Source organism: Hoplias malabaricus, chromosome 5, assembly GCF_029633855.1.
Source record: "Hoplias malabaricus isolate fHopMal1 chromosome 5, fHopMal1.hap1, whole genome shotgun sequence".
Lineage (NCBI taxonomy): Eukaryota > Metazoa > Chordata > Actinopteri > Characiformes > Erythrinidae > Hoplias > Hoplias malabaricus.
Window position 1 is genome coordinate 8,401,018 of NC_089804.1, and position 22,398 is coordinate 8,423,415.

Genomic DNA, 22,398 nt, shown 5'->3' on the forward strand with positions numbered 1-22,398 from the left:
CACTACACAACAATGCAGGTGGCAGGAAAACAAAAAGAGAATAACTTTTACAGAGGAAGTAGCACATTCCTCAGTCTGGTCCACAGTTAAAGAAACGCTGTTATACATGAGTTACACAAGAGGGCAGTGTCCGATAATATTCATTCATTCATTGTTTATAAGCTCATATCCAGCTCAGGGTCGCGGTGGGTCCACAGCCCACCTGGAGTCACTGGGCACAAGGCGGGAAAACACCCTGGAGGGGGCACCAGTGCTTCACCGGGGTGTCCGATAATACAATATACAATAACATAAGATAATTTAATATATCCACTGCAACCCTGAACTGCATAAGTGGTTAAAAACAATCAATAAATGAATGAATAATATATCCGGCCTGTAGGGCAGCACGGTCAACTTGTAGTGTCGCTGTCACACAGCTCCAGGGTCCTGGGACTGTGGGTTCACACCCTGCTTCAGGTTCTCCCTGTGTCCATGTGGGTCTCCTCAGGGTTTGCTCTGGTTTCCTCCCAGAGTCCAAAGCTGGATTGGCCACTCAACAAAAAATGTCCATAGGTGTTTGTGTGTGAGTGAATGTGTGGGTGTGTGTTGCCCTGCGATGGACTGGTGCCCTCTCCGGGGTGTGTTTCCGGAGGCTTTGGACCCACCGCAACCCTGAAATGAATTAGTGGTTACAGACAATGAATAAATGAATATCCAACCTGTGGACATGAAATATGAAGCTACTATTTGCTTGCATTCATAACGCAGTGAAGCATATAATGCAGATGTCAGTTTGTTTTGGAAATTTGCTTTGTATTTCAAAGCAACTTTTCTACACAGTAAGGTGTGTTGGCCTTAGGATTAGATCGTACACACTGCACTGCTTGCTGAATAACGCCTCTTCGGGAGCATGTTGTCAAAGGTGAGTGAATCAGTTGAGTGAGTCGGTTCTATGAGTTACTGGCTTCTAAAGTGTGGACTTTGTAGCGAGTCACTGTAGAAGATTCTGGATGATTTTCACCTTCTTCAGTGTGTTAAACTCTCCTCTCTGCACTGAAAACACGTGGATCTCTCAGACTCAGCTAAGATAACAAAGAGAATGAGCTTTATTAGCTCCGTGAATTCATTAATTCAACGGATAGATAGATAGATAGATAGATAGATAGATAGATAGATGTTTATATGTAAAGTGTTGTCTGATTACGATGATGTTTAAATACAAAAATTGACAGAGATATTTCCACGGTTTGGCAGAGTCTGTTTTAAACGCTTGGTGTCAGTATTATGTGTGTCATGGCTAAACCAGGAAGCTCATATGATGTATTTTTTATTTTTGGTCACAAGAGGTCGGTAGAGACCTGTTAGGACAAAGTTTTTTATTTTATTTATTTTTTTTTACTCTTTTTTTAAAGAAGCCTGTTGCCTGCGTTTTTTTTTTTTTTTTTGCCGTTTGTTATTTTGTTGTTTGGCCGATCTTACAGTAATAATGTAAAGGAAATATTCGGTAACATTTAAATGCTTATTTTATTTTAGAGACTTCCTTACCTTCATACCTTGTGTTTTAACTTACATCCAACTAAACACAACGGGGTGGTTTCCCAGAGAGCGATTAAAGCTTAGTCCTGTACTATATCCTGTTTTCAATGGGAAATTTTAATAAAACGCTGAGAAACCAGCCCAATATTCACCTCAGCTTCAGCAGAAAATGTGAGACATGATCCTAATCAAGGGGGGTGTGGACGACTACTGACGTGCAGACTGACCAATTAAATCAATTAAATGTTTACAGAGAAGGTTATCGACCAATAACGGTAGCGCTACAGTCAGACCGTCCAATCCGAAGATTTAAGGCTACTTCACCCCCCCCCCTCCCTTCTCACTCAAGCGAACCAATCGGAGTAGGGGAGGGCGGGACTAGTTTGTGAACGAAACTTCTCGAAGTTCTGTGTAAGCTCTAGAAAAACAAAATCCCGGACGTTTGTGAAATTCCGCCCGGACATTTTTTTAAGTCTAAAAAAGAGGACATGTCCGGGTAAAAGAGGACGTCTGGTCACCCTACATAAAACCTATAAAACCCAAATAGTGGTCTTAAACTTAACTCTCAGTGTTTGATTATCTGTATGATTTGGATCATACAGTCATTTATACTTTTGCAAGGACAGATTCTAGGCATTTTTCTGAATACACGTGGCACGTTAAATTAATGTTTTGAGCTTCTCTTCCATTCAGCACGCTTAGGGCTGGTTTCCCAGACAGGGGTTAGGTTTAGTCCTGTACTGTCAATGGAAAATTACAATTCAATATTCTGTGTAGTCTAGGACTAAACCTTATCCTTGTCTAGGAAACCAGCCCTATTTCATAATTAAAATGCTTAATGTAAAACAGCTGAGGCAAAAATCAAGGTATTTTTAAGTGACCAATATTTTCACCTTTGTCAATGCATACATGCACGTATGGCGTGGAACTAGCTCAGCTGTCGACCTGAATGTACACCCTGAAATACGCCAGTACACAATCAAATATATCATTTGGTTTTAATGATGATTCAGCATTGTGGATGACTCACTAATTTACAGAAACCCCTTCATCCACATCACTTACTTTCCAACTGAATACACACCTTGGCTTTCCTTTTGGCCTGGGTGCGTGTATGTGCTGAACTCAACAGCAGATAGGGGCTCCCCATCTTTAAATCCTGTTATATGCATGAAGAAGCACAGTGTGAGACACATCAAGCTCATCCTGGGTGCTTATTCAGTGTTACACAAGTGTGGTTTTTGTTTCCATGCTAGAGGACATAATGTATACAGGCACTAGTTACTTTAAAGTGCATCCAGTGCTGATACAAGTGCTCGATTTGTATAAACTCTATAGAAAACCTTGCCTGTAGAATGGGTAACTATGTTCTGTGCCAATAGTTGTGTTGCTTGTGACCCAAATCTAATCATCCAACATCAGTTACTGGCCTCACTCTTGCTTTTGTGGCTAACACCAAACAGATCTCGGTTTTAAATGAAAGGCTGGATGAGTTGGATGTCCACAAATAATTGGACACTGAATGCATTAGACCTGTTTGCTATATGCAGGCCTACCACCTACCTTTTATTTCAAAGCTTTTCAATTGGAGACTTTACCAGGCTCTATATGATATAACAAAAAATGTAAAAGGTTTAGAATAATGCAGTATTTAATTCTGACACTGCTTTATAATACTATAGCGGTATATATGCAGTATAATTAATTTGATAATTGCCACAAATCCTGAGTATTGTCTGTCAGAGTGTGGTGTAAATAATCATGGTTATTATAACAAGGGACATGAACTAAATGCATGTTTATGTTGTAGTAATTGTCATGATAATGCTGACTCAAACACCAGTGTATTGATTGATACATTGTGGTCTTCAAGTATGTAAATGCTCCACAGTGGCTAATACTGTTATTTTTAAATAAATAAATAATAATAAAAAAGAACTGTGGTATCTGGCATATGTCTTCGCTAAAACACACGACTAAAAGCACTACTGTAGGACAAACTACTAAAAGCTCATTTCTGCTGAAGACAGACAAAACAAATAAAGATAATCTGGGGATAACTGTGGGATGCGGTCGGCACGGTGGTGCAGCAGGTAGTGTTGCAATGTCACAGCTCCAGGGACCTGGAGGTTGTGGGTTCAAATCGCTCCGAGTGAATGTCTGAGGAGTTTGGTGTGTTCTCCCTGTATCCACATGGGTTTCCCGGTTTCCTCCCATGGTCCAAAAAACACATTCGTAGGTGGATTGGCGACTCAAAGTGTCCGTACATGTGAATGTGTGTTGCCCTGTGAAGGACTGGCGCCCCCTCCAGGGTGTATTCCCGCCTTGCGCCCAATGATTCCAGGTAGGCTCTGGACCCACCGCGACCCTGAACTGGATAAGCGCTTACAGATAATGGATGGATGAACTGTGTGATGCAAAAAAAAAAAAAAAAAAAAGTGTCTTGTTTTAACATGGAAATATAGTCCATTCTGTCATTTATTTTTCACATGAAAAACACAGAGTGTAAACACATACAAGTTGGGAGTTAACTGAAAGCTAATGTGAGCTGCTTTAAAACTGTGAAGGGGGAAGAAAAAAGAGAAAAAAAGCTGGAGGCATTTTGTATAATATTGCAAATGTACAAACTTTATTTTATTTCTTTTTTTTACTAAAGGTTGCTATCTGAAATGAACAGCATCCATGATTCCCATGATCAGCGCTGGCTGCTCCGAGATTTTACGCTGAACCAAAAACCAAACGAAAGGAAGAAAAACCTTTAAGAACCATTTACTGTCATCAGTTTCTGTAAGAACACCCACAGATAAAGTAAGTGCAATACAGCAGGGGGATGGGAGGCAGTCAACAAAGCACACTGTTGTTGTGTAACTGTATTCTGCTACAGTTTCTTTCACCATTCAACACAACTGTCAAAAGAAATGAAGGATTATATTTAGATCAAAAAGACAAGAGCACCTGAACCAAGCCGGTAAATCAATGCACGAAATGATTTTCATTGTAACACAAGTGATTCGTGTGATAAACTGAATTTATAATGAGACATGGAGAGCACAATGATATTCACTGTCATCATATATACAGCACAAGAGGAAAAACTCCTGGGGTGGACCTGCTGTTCTTTCCAGTAGGAAGATGGAACATTTCTTGATAAACATAAAAGCCATTTGTCGTTAATTAAACATGATTAAATCTGAATCTGAAGTTCTCAGTGAATTAGTCAGGAGGATTAGATGGTAGCTTGCTTGACAAATGCATGTTTTAAATTCTGACGGACACACCTGTAATTACATTTGGCACACCCTGTCTACATTTATTGCGAATCTTTTTTCCAGTTAAGTACTCTGGAATTTTAAAAAGCTGTGGACAACTTCGGTTATTGCTCACCATTTTGATTGTTCAAAACAAATGATTTAAAAACACAATTCATTTTCAAAATAATCGGAACATCAGTTAACTGGCTAATACCCTCTCGCCTCGTGTGATGACCGTGTCGTATCTTCTAACCAGGCTGTTGGTTATGTTTTGCAAGCAATGCTCTGAAATACTTCTGCCAAGTCTGCATTTCTTTCAGAGGCCACAGGCCAATGCAGCGAAGCCTGCTCACCCTCTGTCCTAGCCCAGAAATAAAGATGACTGGGACTGAAGTAAAGTGCAGCAGCAGTCCCCAGACGAACGGCTGTGGAAATGATGGAAAAGGGGCTTAAACGAGCAGCTAATCTTGTTGGACCTTTTTTGGCTGGTGGAAACCTCTCATTTGGGGCCTACAGCTTAAAAATAGAATTGTGTGTGTGTGTGTGTGTATGGGAGGGGGGTGTTGGGGAATGAATGTGCTATGGGTGTATGTGTGTACACTCAAAGCACAATCTCTTGTCTTGCCAAAACCAAGAGGCATTCCAGTCCCATGCCGGGCGCTAAACCCCAAATCTCTGACCACAGCACTAAGCATACTACAGCCTGTCCCCTTAACCACACATTTCAGATATGAAATCACCCTCATCTTCTGTTTACTGCATTCGGGGAACAGTGGAGTAAATATACACTCCCCAAACAACACTTTGAGACAGGCTGGTAAATGGCTTCTACAGAGCCAGAAATTACAAACTGGACTTGATTCCCTTGCTGTAGAGAACAGTCAGGAGTAATGGGTCCTCATTGACTCTGTGCCTTTCCGCTGTCCTGGTAATGGCTAAAAATAACCAGCTGAGTGTGCTCCAAAGGTCAAACTGTATCCCTCTTTAACAGAGAGGAGTCAGGAGGAGGTTGCTTGTTTCGAATCACTGTCCAGGCCTTGAATCTGATGACCTTACAGCCGACCACATACACACAAAGTCACGGACTTTTGCAGGCCATCAACTGTAATTCCATTGAGCTTCTCTCTTGCCTTAAAAAGAACAACGGAGCATCACATTCTTCCATTATATGCTCCACAGCATACACATAACATTCATTAAATACTCAACACAGTCATACCAAATTAAATTAGAGAAATACACTGAGAATCCGAGGATCACTGCTTGCATAATCTGTTAGCATTAGAGAAAAAAAAAGACCACGATTGTCCAAAAAAGCTTGTCCAAACCCTGCTTTTCAAAAAAAAAAAAGGACAGAATTAGTAGTAATATCACAAAGAGCAAATGCTCTTGTTCCAAGTCTTGGTGTCATTAATATCCCTGCACATTTGGTCTCATGTGCTCAGCAGTCTGGTTGCCGTGAACATGCTGAATCATATACTACTATCATCAGCACATCGTGCGCAATGAGAACGATTTGCTCCGGAATAGATCCATGCGGTACAGTGCTGTGGAGACTCCTCGAGGGGCCTCTGTCTTGGCTGCGGATTCACTCAAAATGATTCAGAGCAGATACAGATCAAATGTTTGAGGGGGAACCTCAGTGGAAGCTGGTATTCAGTGAGTCGCTGAGTCATGTGCTTGAGGCTTCACTGGTGAATCCACAAGGGATTGAACGCTTGTGGCCACCGCAAAGAAATTCAACAAAAGATTCCAAAGGTTCCTTTAAGACATCAGACAGGATCTTGTAATGTACTCTTATTTCCAAGCTAACAAAAGGATGGAGATGAAGTGTTGCTCACGGTCAACAACGCCATCGTTCTAGGTCGCAAAATGAGAGAGACTGGGGAATCTTTTGGCTGAGCAGAAGGGTGGAAAGTCAGGCTGAATGTTCAGATGAGACCCTTGACAAAACTGGTGTCCAGGTGCACAATAAGGATACGGAGAAAGGACATCTCTTTGCGTGTGTTCTCGAAGATGATGCGAGGGTCGTCAGACTCGCAGCGGAGACAGTTGGGAGCCATGACCATGGCCAGATTATTCACGTCCATCTTTGTCTTACTTACATTCACCGGCTGAGCAAAGACCTGAAGGAGAAGAAGAAAGATGTGAGATTAAAGGCTAAGCACAGCTCTATGAAAGTGTCAAACAAATAAATACAGTGGAATTTGAGTTCCTAACGTGTTTATTGATAGTCAGAAAACATGTTATTTCTTACTAATTCAAGGAATAAGGTTTAAAAGACCTTTTCCAACAATATGGGCATGTAAGGAAACCAACGAAAGGTGTTCAAGAGCCTCTGTAACATGGAGGTAAACAGGGTAAGTACACTTACTTCACCTGTTTTAGTTGGTGCTAGTTAACGTTAGCTTGACTTGCTAAACGTGGTGGTAAACTTAATCTGTGCTCATTTTAACGGATGTACTTTGACACAGCTCCTTTTAAAGCTTAGAAATCTACAAAATAAAAACTGCTATACGTTTCGGTGCTGTATGGGAAACCAAAAAAAAAGGAGTGTTGTTTATCTTTAGCATGTTTACGTGTCTAATTCATATCTGAGATTGCAGGAAACCAGTTCAACAAGCTTTAGCTGAGTACACACTGCATTAGTGGTTGTTTGCTTCACGTCAAAGTGGATTATGTGCGAAAGTTTTGTCGTCCAGAGAAAAATGTATTTGCTTCCACTCAATCAACTTTTTAAAATATATTTAAATGTATAGATCAACTTTATCCGGAGTTTGACTCAGAGTATGTTTAGGTTTAGTGAAAACAGGTAAATACTGTCACTGTCCAAAGAAAAGCGCTTATCAAATGCATGTCAGAGAATGTTTTTTTTTTTTTTTTTTTTACATTGAATTCCATTGAAAGTTAAGAAGGGTTTTTCCTTCTGCTGTTTTCCTTTGGACAGCATCAACACACTTCCTTTCAATATAAACCAAATGCAACAATTATACACATCATACACAGGGTATTATGTAATAATATATATATATATATACCTGTAAGAAGTGGATGAAGTAGCAGAGCACCAATCTGTTTAACTCTGGTAATGACTGTACTACACTGATGGCTGCTTCAGGATCCTCATAGTTACTGATGCACTGTGTGTAGAAAGTCTGTGGAATCACTGGCTCCTCCAGCTCCCTGTACCACAGTTTCAACAGCGATGCTGAGAAACAAAGAGATTGTGATCAAAGGCATGTCCATCAATGTTTAATCCCATTGTACAGTCTTCACCATATGACATCAGTCAACTGAAAAATAAAAACAATTACTGAAGAAGTGTTTTTCAAAGAGGGGACAGTTTTCTTACCAGGAACATTAGGGTCAGAGAGATTTTCTGGAAGATTCCACTGATCCACCTGGAGTTTGAGGGCATTCACCTCATCAATATCTCCAGGAACCCTGCAGCACAGAAATCAACTCATGTAGACACTGTTTTTCTTAAAGTTAATCACACGTGGAAAAACTAAGAACCACTTTTTCCCAGATCAAGATTAATCCTTAATAAAGACCAAAACATTCACGTTTACATTTACTCAATGACAGACTTAACCCAGGTCTAGAAACCCATCACCAGAGGTCTGTTGTTAGTATTTATGCCACTTTGTAATAATACGTAAGACTTTACACGTGAGTGTGTGTTCATGTGCAGCTGCTTCCAAGCATCTCACGCATATTGTTATTATTCTAAAAATTAACTATTATTCTTGCTGTCATTACAGAAAAAGGCCTTTCATGTCGGTTTAGGTCAGTTATCATGAAAGCCATGTGTAGGTGTCAAGCAGACTTTTAAACGCAGCCATTTCAGTGTTAAGAAAAATTTCACCTGCTTGAAGTCTACTTCTAGAAGGAGCTGGCCACTAGTTCACATTACATCGGCCTGGCAGGTAAACAAAAGCATGCCTTATCATAAACATGTTTTTTTGGCATCTCGCTGAAGTGGTATTACCAGACTTAATGAAAGCAGATGGTCCCGGTGTGTTTGTGTGTGTGTCACATTTCACACAGGGTCTGATTGAGCAGAAGAAGAATGAGGATGACACTGGTATAGAAGTGTGCTGAAGCGAATACCGTATTTAAAAACAAACCCTCAATGTGGAGCGATAATAAAAACAGGAGGTTTCAACTCCCCCCCCGAGTTTATGAAAAACAAACAGCCAGGGACGGATTTCCTGACACAACCCACATTGGTCACAGGCGTCATAAAGAGAGATAATTAGGAAAAGGATAGGGAGAGATGGAAAAATGCGTTTGCCATTTTAAATGTCTGAACATGCACACGAGGGAAAAGTGCCGACCTGTTCAGCCACTGGACTACATTTAGAAACCTGCTGCAGTAACAACACTGGCAAAGCCTCTGATAAATTTGATCCATTGTATTTATGTTTCAGCCATGGCCCAGAACAAAGTCAGCTCTGTAATCTGGGCCTGTGTGGCTCTCTAGAGTATCATTCGCCTTTTGAACATACATCAGCCATCTTATAAATGGACGTGCTGTTCTGTTTAAACAATTAATGCGTTCGATTTTTATTTCTCCTTTCGCCAAATGTCAAACAGACGGGGGTCTGTTTGGACAAACAGCTCCTGTTGGGACCACCCAGCTGTGGGGCCACTGTGGGAGTGTGAAGCAGCAGTCTGTGTGGAGACACTCACTTAAAGGACACATGTAAGGATGTGCATGTTTGCATAGGGCTGTTTTGACATGCAGAGGAGCAATGATTATTTTTTTTTCCTCCCTCAGGCCTACATTGAAAAGCTGTACCTCTCTCATTTGCATATGTTTTGTAATATTTCACAGTTAGAAGGAAAATATGGCTGCAATTCAGGTTGTAATAATTCCCTTCTGTTACTTTCATCTTGAAGTGGCTGCATTAATCAATCAGTCGTAGATCTGCTCATAGTTATTACATTTTAAGTTGTAGTAACTGCTAATGTGTAGTATGTGTCCAAAGGGTCAGAGAAACACCTTATATCTAGTGAATTCTGGTACTAGATGTACACATCTTGAACAATATGGTTTATGGTTGCCACACTAAATGCCAAGAATGGGCTAAAGGGGTATAAAGTCATCAATCAATCAATCAAAATGTATTTATATAAAACACCTTTTACAACTAACGTCACAAAGCAGCGTTACATAAAGACTCCTGGCACTGGGCTGTGGAGCAGTGGTTCTGTTATCTCTGAAGTGACTAATCTCCATTCAAATCTATGTTGAAGTAGTGTGTGATACAAAAATAATCACCCAAATGTACCCAACCCCACTAATGCCCTCATGGCTAAGTCCCATCATATCCTCAGAAAAAAGAAATGGTCCCAATGTAGAGCTTTCCCAGAAGAGTACAAGCTATTATTACTTCTACAAAACGGTACACACCACACATTAATACCCACCAAATCTTTGGTGTTGGATCATAGCTGTTAAATGGCAGCTGTATGTGTGTGGCCACAGCTTTTATGAGTCGGATACAGATGTTGGTCCCCCCTCGTGTCCACTTAAGGTAAATAGACGAGAAGTTTGTGTACAGCTTCAAACAGCAGTGATTTGTCAAATTAGTTTGAACTCTCACCTGAAGATGCCCTCAGTTTGAGCTCCGCCAAGGGCCAGCACACACTGAGAGAGCTGCACCTGCACCCAGGGCAGCCTCCGATCAGCAAACATCTCACTCTGCCTCTCCATGATTTCCTCCAGGGCACTGCCGAACAGAGACGGTGTCACAATGGCATTGCGCCCATGATCAATTTCATCCAGAGTTGGCTTCCTGAGACCCTGCAAAAGGAGAAATAGAGGAGATGAGTTTACTGAATCCAAGAGCCATTCTGATCTACACAGAGCTGCAATGAATAAACTATGATTAGCAGAATAACCATAAAAAACATCACCATATTTAGGCGTACACACTACCATCAAGTTAAAGCTAGTACACTTCCTGCCCATTTAATTATTACGTATTATTGTTCATTTGTTGAATAAACATTACAAATAAACAAAATAAAGATTGATCAAAAAATTGTTAATAGTTTTATCAGTAAAAATAATCAGTATTTCAGCCACATGGCATGACTGTCAGTACCTTATTCTTCAGCATGACCAGCAATTTGCACCCGAGACACCATTTTGGCAGTTTACAATGTAACGCATGGCTGTTTTAGTGTGGCCTTAAAAATAGAGGCCTAGTAAAAATAGAGGAGGCAGTGGTGGGACAGTTGATTACAGGGTGAGGACTGGAGAAAGGACAGAGAAGGAGGGGAATGCAGCTAATTCAACTTTTACTGTGATGCCTCTGAGTGTGTGTACTTGTGCGAGGTGGTGGTGTTTGAGGGGGGGGTTGAGTAAGTCTGAGTGGTTCTCATGGAGCTTTCCTAAGGGCTTAGTGCTCTGATTGCTAACACATGTAGGCACTTGCACACTGTTATACTTCAGCAGTCAAAGGCCAGTTTGAACACATTACAGGCTGCTTTGTTTTGCTACCATAAACCTGCAGCGCAGCCATCTCCACATACTTCTCTCCAGGAACTATTTAAAACCATTGCCCTTTGAGATAACCTGCTGATATACCACACTTCTGTTTACCCCGAGTGTGCTGATGACTTGTAATCAATTGTCCAGTGTGCCTGCTGGCCACAATTCCAAGGCTAGTCAGCCTAAAACTATGAATAAGAGAAAAGGCATAAACAGATCAGTAACTAGGGTTACACTTACCTTCTTGCCCCCGGTCACGGCAACCTTCTGCAGCTTGCGGTAGCAGTACTTGGCGTAAGTGCTGATTGGCAGACCTGTAGAGAACATGCATAATCAACAACGTAACTCAACAATGAGCAATGAATGAATCAAAGCTGTGCCGTTAGAACAAACCAAATTCCTGGAGTCAATGAGATTAAAATCCCAAGAGAACGTCAAAGGGAAATGATTGAAAATAAGTGAACAATGTGAAGAAATGGAATTTTCCAAAGGTAGAGCTGCATTGTTTAAGTTATATATAAAATAAAAACTGATATTATATATAACTAGAGACGGTACTTATGTCAGCAATGATATGAAAACAGAATTACATGAAGCAGAGTTTGTGTATGTAGTGTGTGTGTATTTTAGGCTAAACAGACGTATGTTCTTAGTTTAGATTACCACCAGCCCTGAGTTTTTTCTTGCTGAAGATATTTTATTATGCTTTAACTGAAGCTAAGAAAAATACACAGTGGAGTGTAAATCAGTACGGCAGATTTCGTTACCAGCACAAGATCAAACACACCACTGGATGCTAGCCTTGGTTTCCAGAAAGTTCTTTCATCCTTAATACAGTATAGCATTTCTGGAAAGTGGAGTACCTTATAGCAGTAGAAGTGACAAAATTTCAAACTCTTTAGCAACTTGGACGCTTCGCCTGAAACACTGGCTACAGATGAAAGGCCCAAGCTTAATGATCCATAGTTCTGATATCAGTGTCACAAATATTGTGAGCTGCAGATCTCTGCTTGTCTTCTCAGCTCTCTTACTCTATGCAGGTCCAAACACTAATCCTGCCGTCTTCCAGGCTACTGAAACTACTCCACATTTCTCCACTCTGACTCTGAAAACCAAACACAGCAGACTATAATGCTGGGGGTGTTTTTGATGCAAGACAGAGAGTGGGCTGAGAGGACTAGTGTTGTGGGAAGGTGAGTCATTCTTGGCTGTGTGTGTGTGTGTGTGTGTGTGTGTGTGTGTGTGTGTGTGTGAGAGAGAGAGAGAGACAGTCTAAGATCTGAGGTCAGTGGTTGTCAGGTGGTGATTTACAGCTAACAGGTGATAGCAGCTTTACTGGACTGACCCCAGGCCTGACACTCAGCATCACCAACAGAGGCAGTTATTACTGCTCCCTGTGGTTATTCATCATACTTACAGAAACAAACAAAGAAAAAGACCTCCAAGTGAAATCCCTTTTATGTAAAATAAAGAGGAACTGTGCAAAGAACCTGAGAAGCTGTCCGTGTTTCGTTGGTACATTGTTTGATAATAATTAATATTTCACACTCTCTTACTGGTCTCTCTTAACGAGACAGACACAGGCCTTTGCACCTTTTTTTTTAATTATAAATCAATGATTATTTTGTTACTAATGAGATCAATAGTGACCAGTGCTGGACAGATACACAATATTCATAAAATGCTACCAATTAAGGATTTCTTAATTGATATGATTCATAAAGCTTCCAGTGACCAGGGATACGAGTTAACACGGTAAAAAGATTTAGATTTCAATTGAATACAGTGATGTGTCATCCTTTGGGAAAGAGAACAGAGACCAAAAGTCTCTTGGGAAAACTGCTGGAAGTTGTGTGCTACCTCAAGCTGAACAACCACTTTCTGAAAACAAACAATACGCTGCTTGTTAAAGTTAACAGCTGCAAAAATGTCATGAGAAGCATTGTGGCTTCTAAGAGAAAAATAAAATACTGTGCATGAGTTGAGGGGTGAAATGGTTAGTGAGAGAGAGAGAGAAAGGCTTGTTCATTACTTGTAAGAAAAAAGCATGGCGAACAGAAGGGTCAGTTATGCAAGCAGAGAGGATGATAGCTCAACAGCTGCGTAAATGACCGGAGAGAGGGCGCGTCAAAAACAGTGAAGCACAGTTGAATGAGGAGGAGTGACTGCAGAAGAAAACAGGGACTTATGCAGAAACACCTGTTTTCTACACAGAACAGACAGAATGAAAGTTTGAAGAGAGCTGTTAATCCAGGCACCAGTAACCACCACGCCTCTGACCAGTACATCTCCCTGCTCATTTGAACAGGCAAATGGCCAACGTTTTTGTAGATAAGAACACACCTGTAGCAGACACAGGATGAGTCAAAGCCACCTAAGATCTGTCGTGGCCTGCAAAGGAAGTTTGTAATCCGAGACTTGAAAGCTGCTTTCTAACTGACGCTTCTCTCTAGTTTCCCTCGGCCAAAAAGCCAAGAAGACAAAAAGGCTGAGGTGGAGAAAAAAAATTAAATAAAAAAAGATGGCAGGTTTTACAGCTGCTGTTTTACATGGATGACTCTGCTTTATCAGGCTGTGAAAACATGTTCAACATACAGGTCAGAGTTTTCACAAGAGCCTGCTTTTCTTTGATCCCCCTCTCACACCCTGCCTCTTATCTTCTAGTTCCTCCTCAGTTATTCTCACCCCTCTCTGCACAGAATCCAACGCTCTCCCTTGTTCAACAGTAGTGCTGCAAAACATCCAAACCTGTGATAATCTAAAAACTTCATTAAGTTACAGTATTTATTTAAAACACAAGTTTGGCCACAACTTCCTCCTGGAATTCATTAAAAAAAATTTAAAAAATCAAGAAAAATAATCAATAAATGAATAAATAATCAAATCTACACCGGCATATTAAAATAAAATTCCTCTAGTCAAATTGCCACGCATAGCACACTACACACTGATTTAACCCTTAATACAAGAAGTCCTGGCTTTTTAACTTGTGGTTGATCGTGATTAATCATTGAACATTAATGCGATTGGCATGCTTATTTTTTTTAAACAAATAAAAATAAAACAGAACATACAGCAATATTAGGGAACAAACTGTTCTTGTCACTGCCCCCTTCTGTTCTGCTATTCTTTTTCTCTTATTTCCTGTTTTGTAGCTCTCAGTCCTCTTCTGCTTGTATTAACAGCCTCTTGAAAACAAAGCAAGCCAATTGACACCAGCACTTCAGGTCAGACAGAGGGGAAGGAGAGACAGAGGTGTAGAGAGAGGTAGGGAGGGGGAGAGAGAGAGAGAGAGCACAAAATAGAATAGGTCTGTTTTGCATACGAATAGCCATTGATTTAAAAGCTTCTATTTAATCCTATAGACTAGAAGAATCTCCTCTTTTCAAAGGAGTGCTTAACATATCAACGCTTGTTTTCTTTCCCACAATGCTCCTCTGGCTCCACCCAGTCCACCCGCCGCTAGACCATGCCTCTCTTCTGCTCTAGGTTGGCACATGGAGAGAAAGTGAATGGGCCCCAGCACACACACTGTATAATAAACTCTGCTCAATGCATTATGCTTGTTTCAAACAGAAGAGAAACGGGGCCCCTGAAATCTGCTTCTCCTGCACAATGCCATGTCTAACCGGCTACAGAGCTGGCAGACAGCTGGTGAGGCCTGACATTATTCATCCCACAGTCTTCCTGCCACCCTTATCATCAAACCCATCCTGGCTAACCAACCACTGAGGTCACATCCAATCAGCAGAGCCAAGAGAATGTCTCAAAATCAACTTGTGCCAAGAGAGAGATGGTAATAATAAGTGGAAAAAATGGCAGTGGGCTCTAATTCAGTTGCAAACGGCTGCAGACCAGCATGTCATAGTGAAATTCCTCTTCAAACACACCTGGTTCAACTCAAGGAAAACTCCAAATCGTAGTCTAATTCTGATCTTTCAAGGGCCTCCTTCACAAAACATTCACATACATATATCTGAGCATTAATTGGCCACAGAACACCACCAAAAAAAAGTTGTGATCCATAAAATCTGAAGACGTGAGGGAACACGATTCATAACCCATGTGCTCTTATAATATTTAATGCATTGCGTTATCATTTATACAAGCAAATAATAATTATTGTCTTTAATATTAATACTACAAGGCATCTTGACCACAGGATTACCATCAATGAAGAGGATTCAATATAGGATACTTTCCCGAACTGATAAGATTCTATAATTATAGTGTATTTCTATCTATCATATGGGGATACAGGGCTGCATAGTGGCGCAGCAGGTCGTGTTGCAGTCACACAGCTCCAGGGACCTGGAGGATGTGGGTTCAAGTCACTACAGGTGACTGTCTGTGAGGAGTTTGTGTTCTCCCTGTGTCTGCGTGGGTTTCCTCCAGGTGTTTCTGTTTCCTCCCAAGGTCCAAAAACACACGTAGGTGTGAGTGTGTAAGTGAATTTGTGTGCGTCACCCTGTGTATTCCTGCCTTGCGCCCATTGATTCCGGGTAGGCTCCAGACCCACCGCGACCCTGAACTGGATAAGCGCTTATGGATAATGAATGAATAGTGTACTTTATCTATATAATCCATTTCTAATTAATATGCTTCAGAATACCTTCACTCAATGAAAGCTGAACCGAAATTAAACAAATACCACTGCTCACTCTAATGCAACAAAACATCCTGAAAATTTGACCCCAAAACAACTAATCCTAGACCACGTCCAAACAATTGGGACTGTGTTTCTAGAGAATATCACATGATCTTAATAATGAGGCCAGAAGCACCAAGACAATAGGCCGGAGTCAGCCTCCACCCACACACTCAACACTCTTCCTCTGTATTTTAATGGAATAGAATTCCACAATCACAAACTCCATTGCTCTGAATGCTTTGAGGGTTTAATATACAAGCTGTTTCAACATACAAGTGTGTATATGTTGTGTGTGTGTGACTTTTCTGTGTGCATGTTGTGGTATGGGAAAAATCTCAATGAATCCTGGGATGCAGCTGGATGCAGCTTCACCATTGGACACAGCAGGTGGTGATGTCAGTAAAACAGAAACACACCAATAAATTCAATGCGTAACTGTGTTTTATAACTTCTGCAAAGATGACTGAGCCACACACACACACACACACTGACTGACTCAGCTGATTATACCCAGGGGAGCCTTAGGCCATGTCTAGAAGTGGTGAGTAACCACAGGGCTCTGCTTTGATGTTATCTGTCATTTGCACAATATCAACACCAACATCTCTCAGACATCGCCCACATGGGGAGGACACAGCTGACCACCAACAATGTTAAAAAAACACACAAATGTATCAGGTTCTTATACTTCCACATAATTTGTCATAAAACTTCTTCATAATTACATTCTTGAAAACATTTGGTACAGAACAGAAGTCTAGACCTTGAATCCAGTTTCAAACTAGATGTGTCACTACGATCCTGTTTACTCTCAGCTTAAACATGCAGTTGCATCAACGGGATCATCATCTAATCACAGAGTGTTTACCTTTAATCTTTTCAAATGCAGCTTTTATATTCAGGTGTTGAAGGGATTTTAAATTAACCAATGCTCCATGATTTATTGTCCTCCATGTTCTCAGCAACACTGAGAGGTGGTAAAGAAGACATAGGATAGGAAGACAATAGTGGAGCTACATGATATCAGGTGTGTACACACACACACACACACACACACACACACACACACACACACACACACACACACACACACACACACGTGTGTGCCCTGGTGTCAGGAGCTAGATCTGAACACCATATGAACAGAAATTCTTGTCTTTCAAAAATGTAAAAAGACAACATCCAGATACACTGGATATGTGCTGTATTTTCACATCAACTATGGCTCCATATACAACAAATACACACACTAGTATTTATGTGCTGAAGATGAAATTTAAAGAAAAGGGAGAGTGAAGTGGAAAAAGACAAATGGAGGGAAGCATTGAGGCCACAGACTGATAAAAATGTTCCTGACAGTACTCTGTTGGCTTGTTTAATGCATGCAACCTTCCTAAAAGATAATCACTCCCTCTTATGGACTCACCCATGGTCTCTCTTTTCTCTCAGAAGTTTGGCAGTGCACCAAAAATGTGGGACATGAAGAATATCATGCTGCTCTATGCTCTAATCTCATTTGTGTGTGTGTGTGTGTGTGTGTGTGTGTGTGTGTCTGTCTGTGTGTCTTTGTTTTAAATCAGAGAGACTGACACACAATGAGGAAGATTTTCCAGTTGGTTTCAGTTGGCTGGATGTAAGAAACTAAAGAATCTGGATGTAAGAAACTAAAGAATCTGGATGTTAGAAACTAAAAATCATGTGCATTTGTTTAGTTATTTTAAAGGAGAAAAATGACTTTTTACAGTGCATCAGCACATTTTTCGGAGGATCTTGTGTCTACCAACAGATAAACCGTTAAATAAGACAACCCAGTCATATTTTTGGGCTGCCTAAGTAATAATTTTGCTCAGGTTCTGATGTCAAGTTCAGAGAACAGGATTGGAATGACCCCTCATCTAACTGCCTCAAATCACAGAGCCACTAATTTTAAGTGAGAGTGCAGAGACAACTAAGTAACTAAAGAAAAAAAACCAGAAAGTAACTAAAGATAAGTAAAAATACTGGGCAAAAATGATAATGGAGAAGAAAGAGAACCAAGCAAAATTTGCTAAAGATAAGCGTGACTGCATCGTTTCTCACTGCTGTGCCATCATGCTGGATGAACTGTGACTCGTTATCATTTAAAGGTGTATGTCCGCAAAACAGCCATTCGAAACATGGCTGTTAAGACAGGTGGGAGAACGATGCTATGTTGTTTGTTCCTTTTGGGATTTTGATCAAAGCATGTTGCCAACATTTCCTTAAGACATCACAGAACTGTTAACTTGTGGAAAATTGTAAACATGTCCTTTTTTAGACAAAGAGAAAGCAACTTGGAAATATTCTATACAATAAAAATTATAGTCTGTTATAGGAGAATTTCTCCAATCCTATACTTTTCTGCATAAATAAGATGTAAACACAGTCAGAGTGGTTTCATTAGGAGAGCTGCACCAGAAGCAGTTAACGTCGGAATTGTTCAAAATGCAGTTTGATGTGAGAATGTAAGAATCTAGAGGAACTTTAGTGTTAGTTATTGCTCACTTGTGAACATTCTGTTTACTGCAATGGCACAGAGACTGATTATAAAATTATTATTAATTAATGGCTACCTCCATGAAGTTTTTAAATCCCCCGCCCACCATAAATGCATTGTAAATACTAATAAACAGGTGCACATGGTGCACTATAATGTGAAATAATTCAGATCTACCACTATTTTACAATTAACATACATACAAACTCGGAAGATTTTGGTATTTTCATAGTACTTAAAATAGTTATATTGGTAACACTTGGTTCCATTCTCCACCAGAGTAAAGAACTCAGACGGAAAGTGTCACAACAATTTACCATTTCATTTAAAAACACTCTGAATGACTTTGTTTACATCAATGATGCTTGTTTACATCAAACTGAATTCTGCAAAAATGCAGAAAAAAAAGGTAGACTGCCCTTTAAGTGGCTATAGCAACATATCACTTTGGGGGAGAGAGAGAATAAAAAAACTACCCCTCCCTAAACACAAAGAAATCCCACTCAAATACCACAGGAAAACCATTATCTCATAGGACCATATTGCTCATATCTCCTTGTGTAATTGTTTGTGAGTTATACTGTGTGTGTGTGTGTGTGTGTGTGCCATGCCGAATCTTACCCTGGTCTTCCTCCTCTTCATTGTCCTGTTTCCTCTTCTTCCTGGACTTTGAGTTCTTCTTATTTTTTATGTCCTGTTCCATTATTCTCTGTAATACTGATAAACCAAAGAAAGAAACACTGTTTAAATCAAATATATATATATTTTTTTGGTTAAAATATATACACATTCTTCACCATTCCATCTGAAAAACACACTGTCATGCTTTGTTCTATGGCCTTTGAACTATGACATTGAGTAACACTGCCTTTTATTTTTCTCCCGTCCCCAGCCTTACATCCTGTTTAAATTGGCACTGGGTCATCTTAAATTTAGCATTGAAACTAATATTGACTTGTAATGTAAGTGGAAGTGTATGTTTGGAGGCACATGGGCATACCTGAATCAAACATTCACTATCAGTGTGAGAAAAAAGAAAAGAAAAATAAAGAGAAAAACCTAAGAAACCAACATCAAGTCAATTTTTATTTCTAAAGCACATTAAAAAGACCACAGAAAGCAGACAAAGTGCTGTACAGTAAAAAACATGACAATATAAATAGTTTCTCAAGTATGACTAAAAACATGAAGTGTGAGAGAGTTGGCAGAGTGGCAGGCCGTTCCACAGTTTTGGGGCAGATACAGAGAAAGCCCTGTCATCTTTATATTTCAGTCAAGAATGAGGAGTGTCCAACAGCAACTGATTTAAGGATCTTCCAACTTGTGAAGTTGAATACGGACTCAAAAGTTTGGACAATTTATTATAGCTATATGAGCGGAGTTCATGAACCTGAACGTGTTTGTGGGGTTTAGATTAAATGTACAGATAATTCAATGTGTCAAGCTGGAAAAATGTGTTAACAATGTTTAAGGTGATCATTAATCAGTGGCATTAATAATTTGATATTTATGCCTTAATTGTGACATCACTATATACAGCCGTGTGCAAAATTTCACTACAGGTAAAATGTTGATTTTTTTTAGACAGTAGTCATCAAAATTAGTGAACAAATTACATAATTCTAAATGTCAAATTAAATGCTCGTCCCAGTATAAAATTATTGTAAGATGAATAGAAGGGAGGCAGGTGACCTGTGCGACCTGATTAGAAAATAACTTACTTTACAGTTATTGGTGCTAATCTGGAACCTGGTGCTAGTTTCCATTATCTGACAGCACCTATTTATGTGGCAATATGGAGTCATTTTGGAAGCTGCTCCAAGGTGAAGGAAACTCTGCCAAAACTGGTTAATTAGGTAAAGGCTGATATTAACCTTTCAGACACTATAAGAGAAGCTGGTCATTCCAAGAGCATGATTTTTTAACTACTAAAGCTTTACAATGACCCTAATTCATTCAAGTCCTTCATGTAAGAACGCACAATGGAACAAGACGATACTGGGATTGACACTACAGCTGCAACTGCTCACCAATTCTGTGCTGAACAGGGCAAGGTTCTGTCTTGCCATGTTTGAGAATTTGGCTTGAAAGCTAACTCATCAGAATCCAAACCTCTCATCAGCAGAAAGAATCAAAACACAGAAGAATTCAGTTAAGTTTGGCAGAAGTATGAAGACGTTTTCTTTAGCAAATGTTATTCCTTATTCACTAGAAACAAAAAACTCACTACAGTTACCAACTGTGGAAAAAAAAGTGTGGACCAATATCAAACCAGAGCAATGTGAGAAATTAGCGAGGCCTTGTGGGTAAAAATGTATTAAATCATTAAAAGAAATAGCCTCTTGCTAATGTTTGAAAGCAGTAATCATCATAACTGTTACTGTTCTGTAATTCTGGTGGCTGTATTTTCAACCATATAAAGGTTTTTGTTGAAACACCTTGTTTATTTTGAAATGACCAAAAACCAAATTCCTTCCATTTTTGACAGATATATTTCAGCAACATTTGAGGAAACAATGAAGTGTTTAAGAAGAGTTCTCCAATTTGAATCTCCACTGTAAATGCATTATGTGTAATGCAGCATTTGCTCATTTATACTCACTCTTCTTGTCATTACTGGGCTCCAAATGTCTCTGGATGTAGCCCTCCAGGTAGCGTCTGAATTTGGGTGAGGGAGAGAAGAAGGCCAGGCTGATGGCCATCAGCTCCCAGCCAGCCTGAAGACTGCTCAAACTCAGGTTGTCTGTGGTTTGCCTGACTAGCTGCACATACAGCTCGTCCCGCAGGCTTTGAGTGCCCCAGCACTTGGTGATCACCAGCAGGGCAGCATGTTGGCGGTCCGCACGGGTGGGCCGGTCGCCCATGTAAACCTGCACCAATTTAAACATCTCACAAGCGTCCTTCTTGACGGCACGCTCACTGGTGATCAGCATTGGTTTCTTGATGGAGCCACCGTTCCAGGACAGCATGTTGGCGATGGAGACGCGGCGGCGGAACAGTCCCTGGGTGTGCAGGTTGAAGTTTTTGCTTGCCCAGTCCTCCATGTCCACTTTGGCTGAGGGCTTGCACAGGGTCGAGTACGGATACTGGTAGCTGGAGCTGGTCGAAGGGTGGCGAGTTTGTGAAGCGTGGCTATGACCAGAGAGGACGGAACCGGTGCCATGACTTGCTCTGCCATCGTCATCATTGCTGTGGTTCTCGCCGTGCTGGGGGCGGTGCTCCGGCTGACCTTTGGATTCCAGTGTTCCTGTCTGGACATAGGAAGACAGAGAGGGGACCAAATAAGAAGTTTATCTGGGCATGAACACAACTGGAATACAGCACTAGAACATTCTGCCATAGTCTAACTCTAATCCACAGCATCAAGCTTAAAATCTGAACCGTGCCTGTTGAAGATGAACACTAACAGTAACTAACTTAAAACCACTTTCAAATGCCAAAAACATTCCGCAGACCAAATTTTATATGTGTTATCCAAAATCAAGTCTTAGTTACATTTTTTTATTAAACCAGAAGGAAATGCAGAGAAAATATCTTTTAAAAATGGGAGGCTGACTGCACAAAAATGAAACCATATCTCATCTGGACAAATATTTGAGAAATCTAACTGAATTCCGAGCTGAGCTGCTCTGTCTCATCAGTTTAAGATGAGATTCAAGGTTTAAAAAGAAACTAAGGTTAAAGTTACATTTACAACTCGACAAATATTTTTGCTTTTACTGTTTGCAACCTTTACCTTTGGTATGATTTTTTTATTAAAAAACAAACAAACAAACAAACAAAAAAACCACCTCTACTGTAAAATGAACACACATTTATTATGAAATTGTTCGATATAATTTTCTCATGTATCACGTGTCTCATCTCGGACAGCACATGATCAGATGTAATGTTCCCACAGCCTATCAGATCTATCACAATTAAATGAAAAATCTGATTTGTGGCCTCATGGCATCAT

At 40.2% G+C, this 22,398-nt stretch overlaps 1 protein-coding gene across 2 annotated transcripts in view; it reads right to left on the minus strand.

Moving 5' to 3' along the window:
- Positions 1–4,046: 4,046 nt before the first annotated feature.
- The window catches only part of arhgap46b (Rho GTPase activating protein 46b), a 72,166-nt gene continuing 53,814 nt past the window's right edge, over positions 4,047–22,398 (minus strand). Inside the window, exons 4-10 of one of the 2 annotated variants that reach the window (XM_066671911.1) lie at positions 21,043–21,691; positions 19,062–19,157; positions 11,515–11,588; positions 10,382–10,581; positions 8,122–8,213; positions 7,808–7,977; positions 4,047–6,895 (exon numbers count right to left, since the gene is read on the minus strand). In XM_066671911.1, the coding sequence (XP_066528008.1) occupies positions 6,701–6,895; positions 7,808–7,977; positions 8,122–8,213; positions 10,382–10,581; positions 11,515–11,588; positions 19,062–19,157; positions 21,043–21,691 (1,476 nt within the window). In that variant the 3' untranslated portion in view covers positions 4,047–6,700. The remainder of the gene's footprint in view (positions 6,896–7,807; positions 7,978–8,121; positions 8,214–10,381; positions 10,582–11,514; positions 11,589–19,061; positions 19,158–21,042; positions 21,692–22,398) is intronic. The other variant, XM_066671913.1, reaches the window with a different exon arrangement.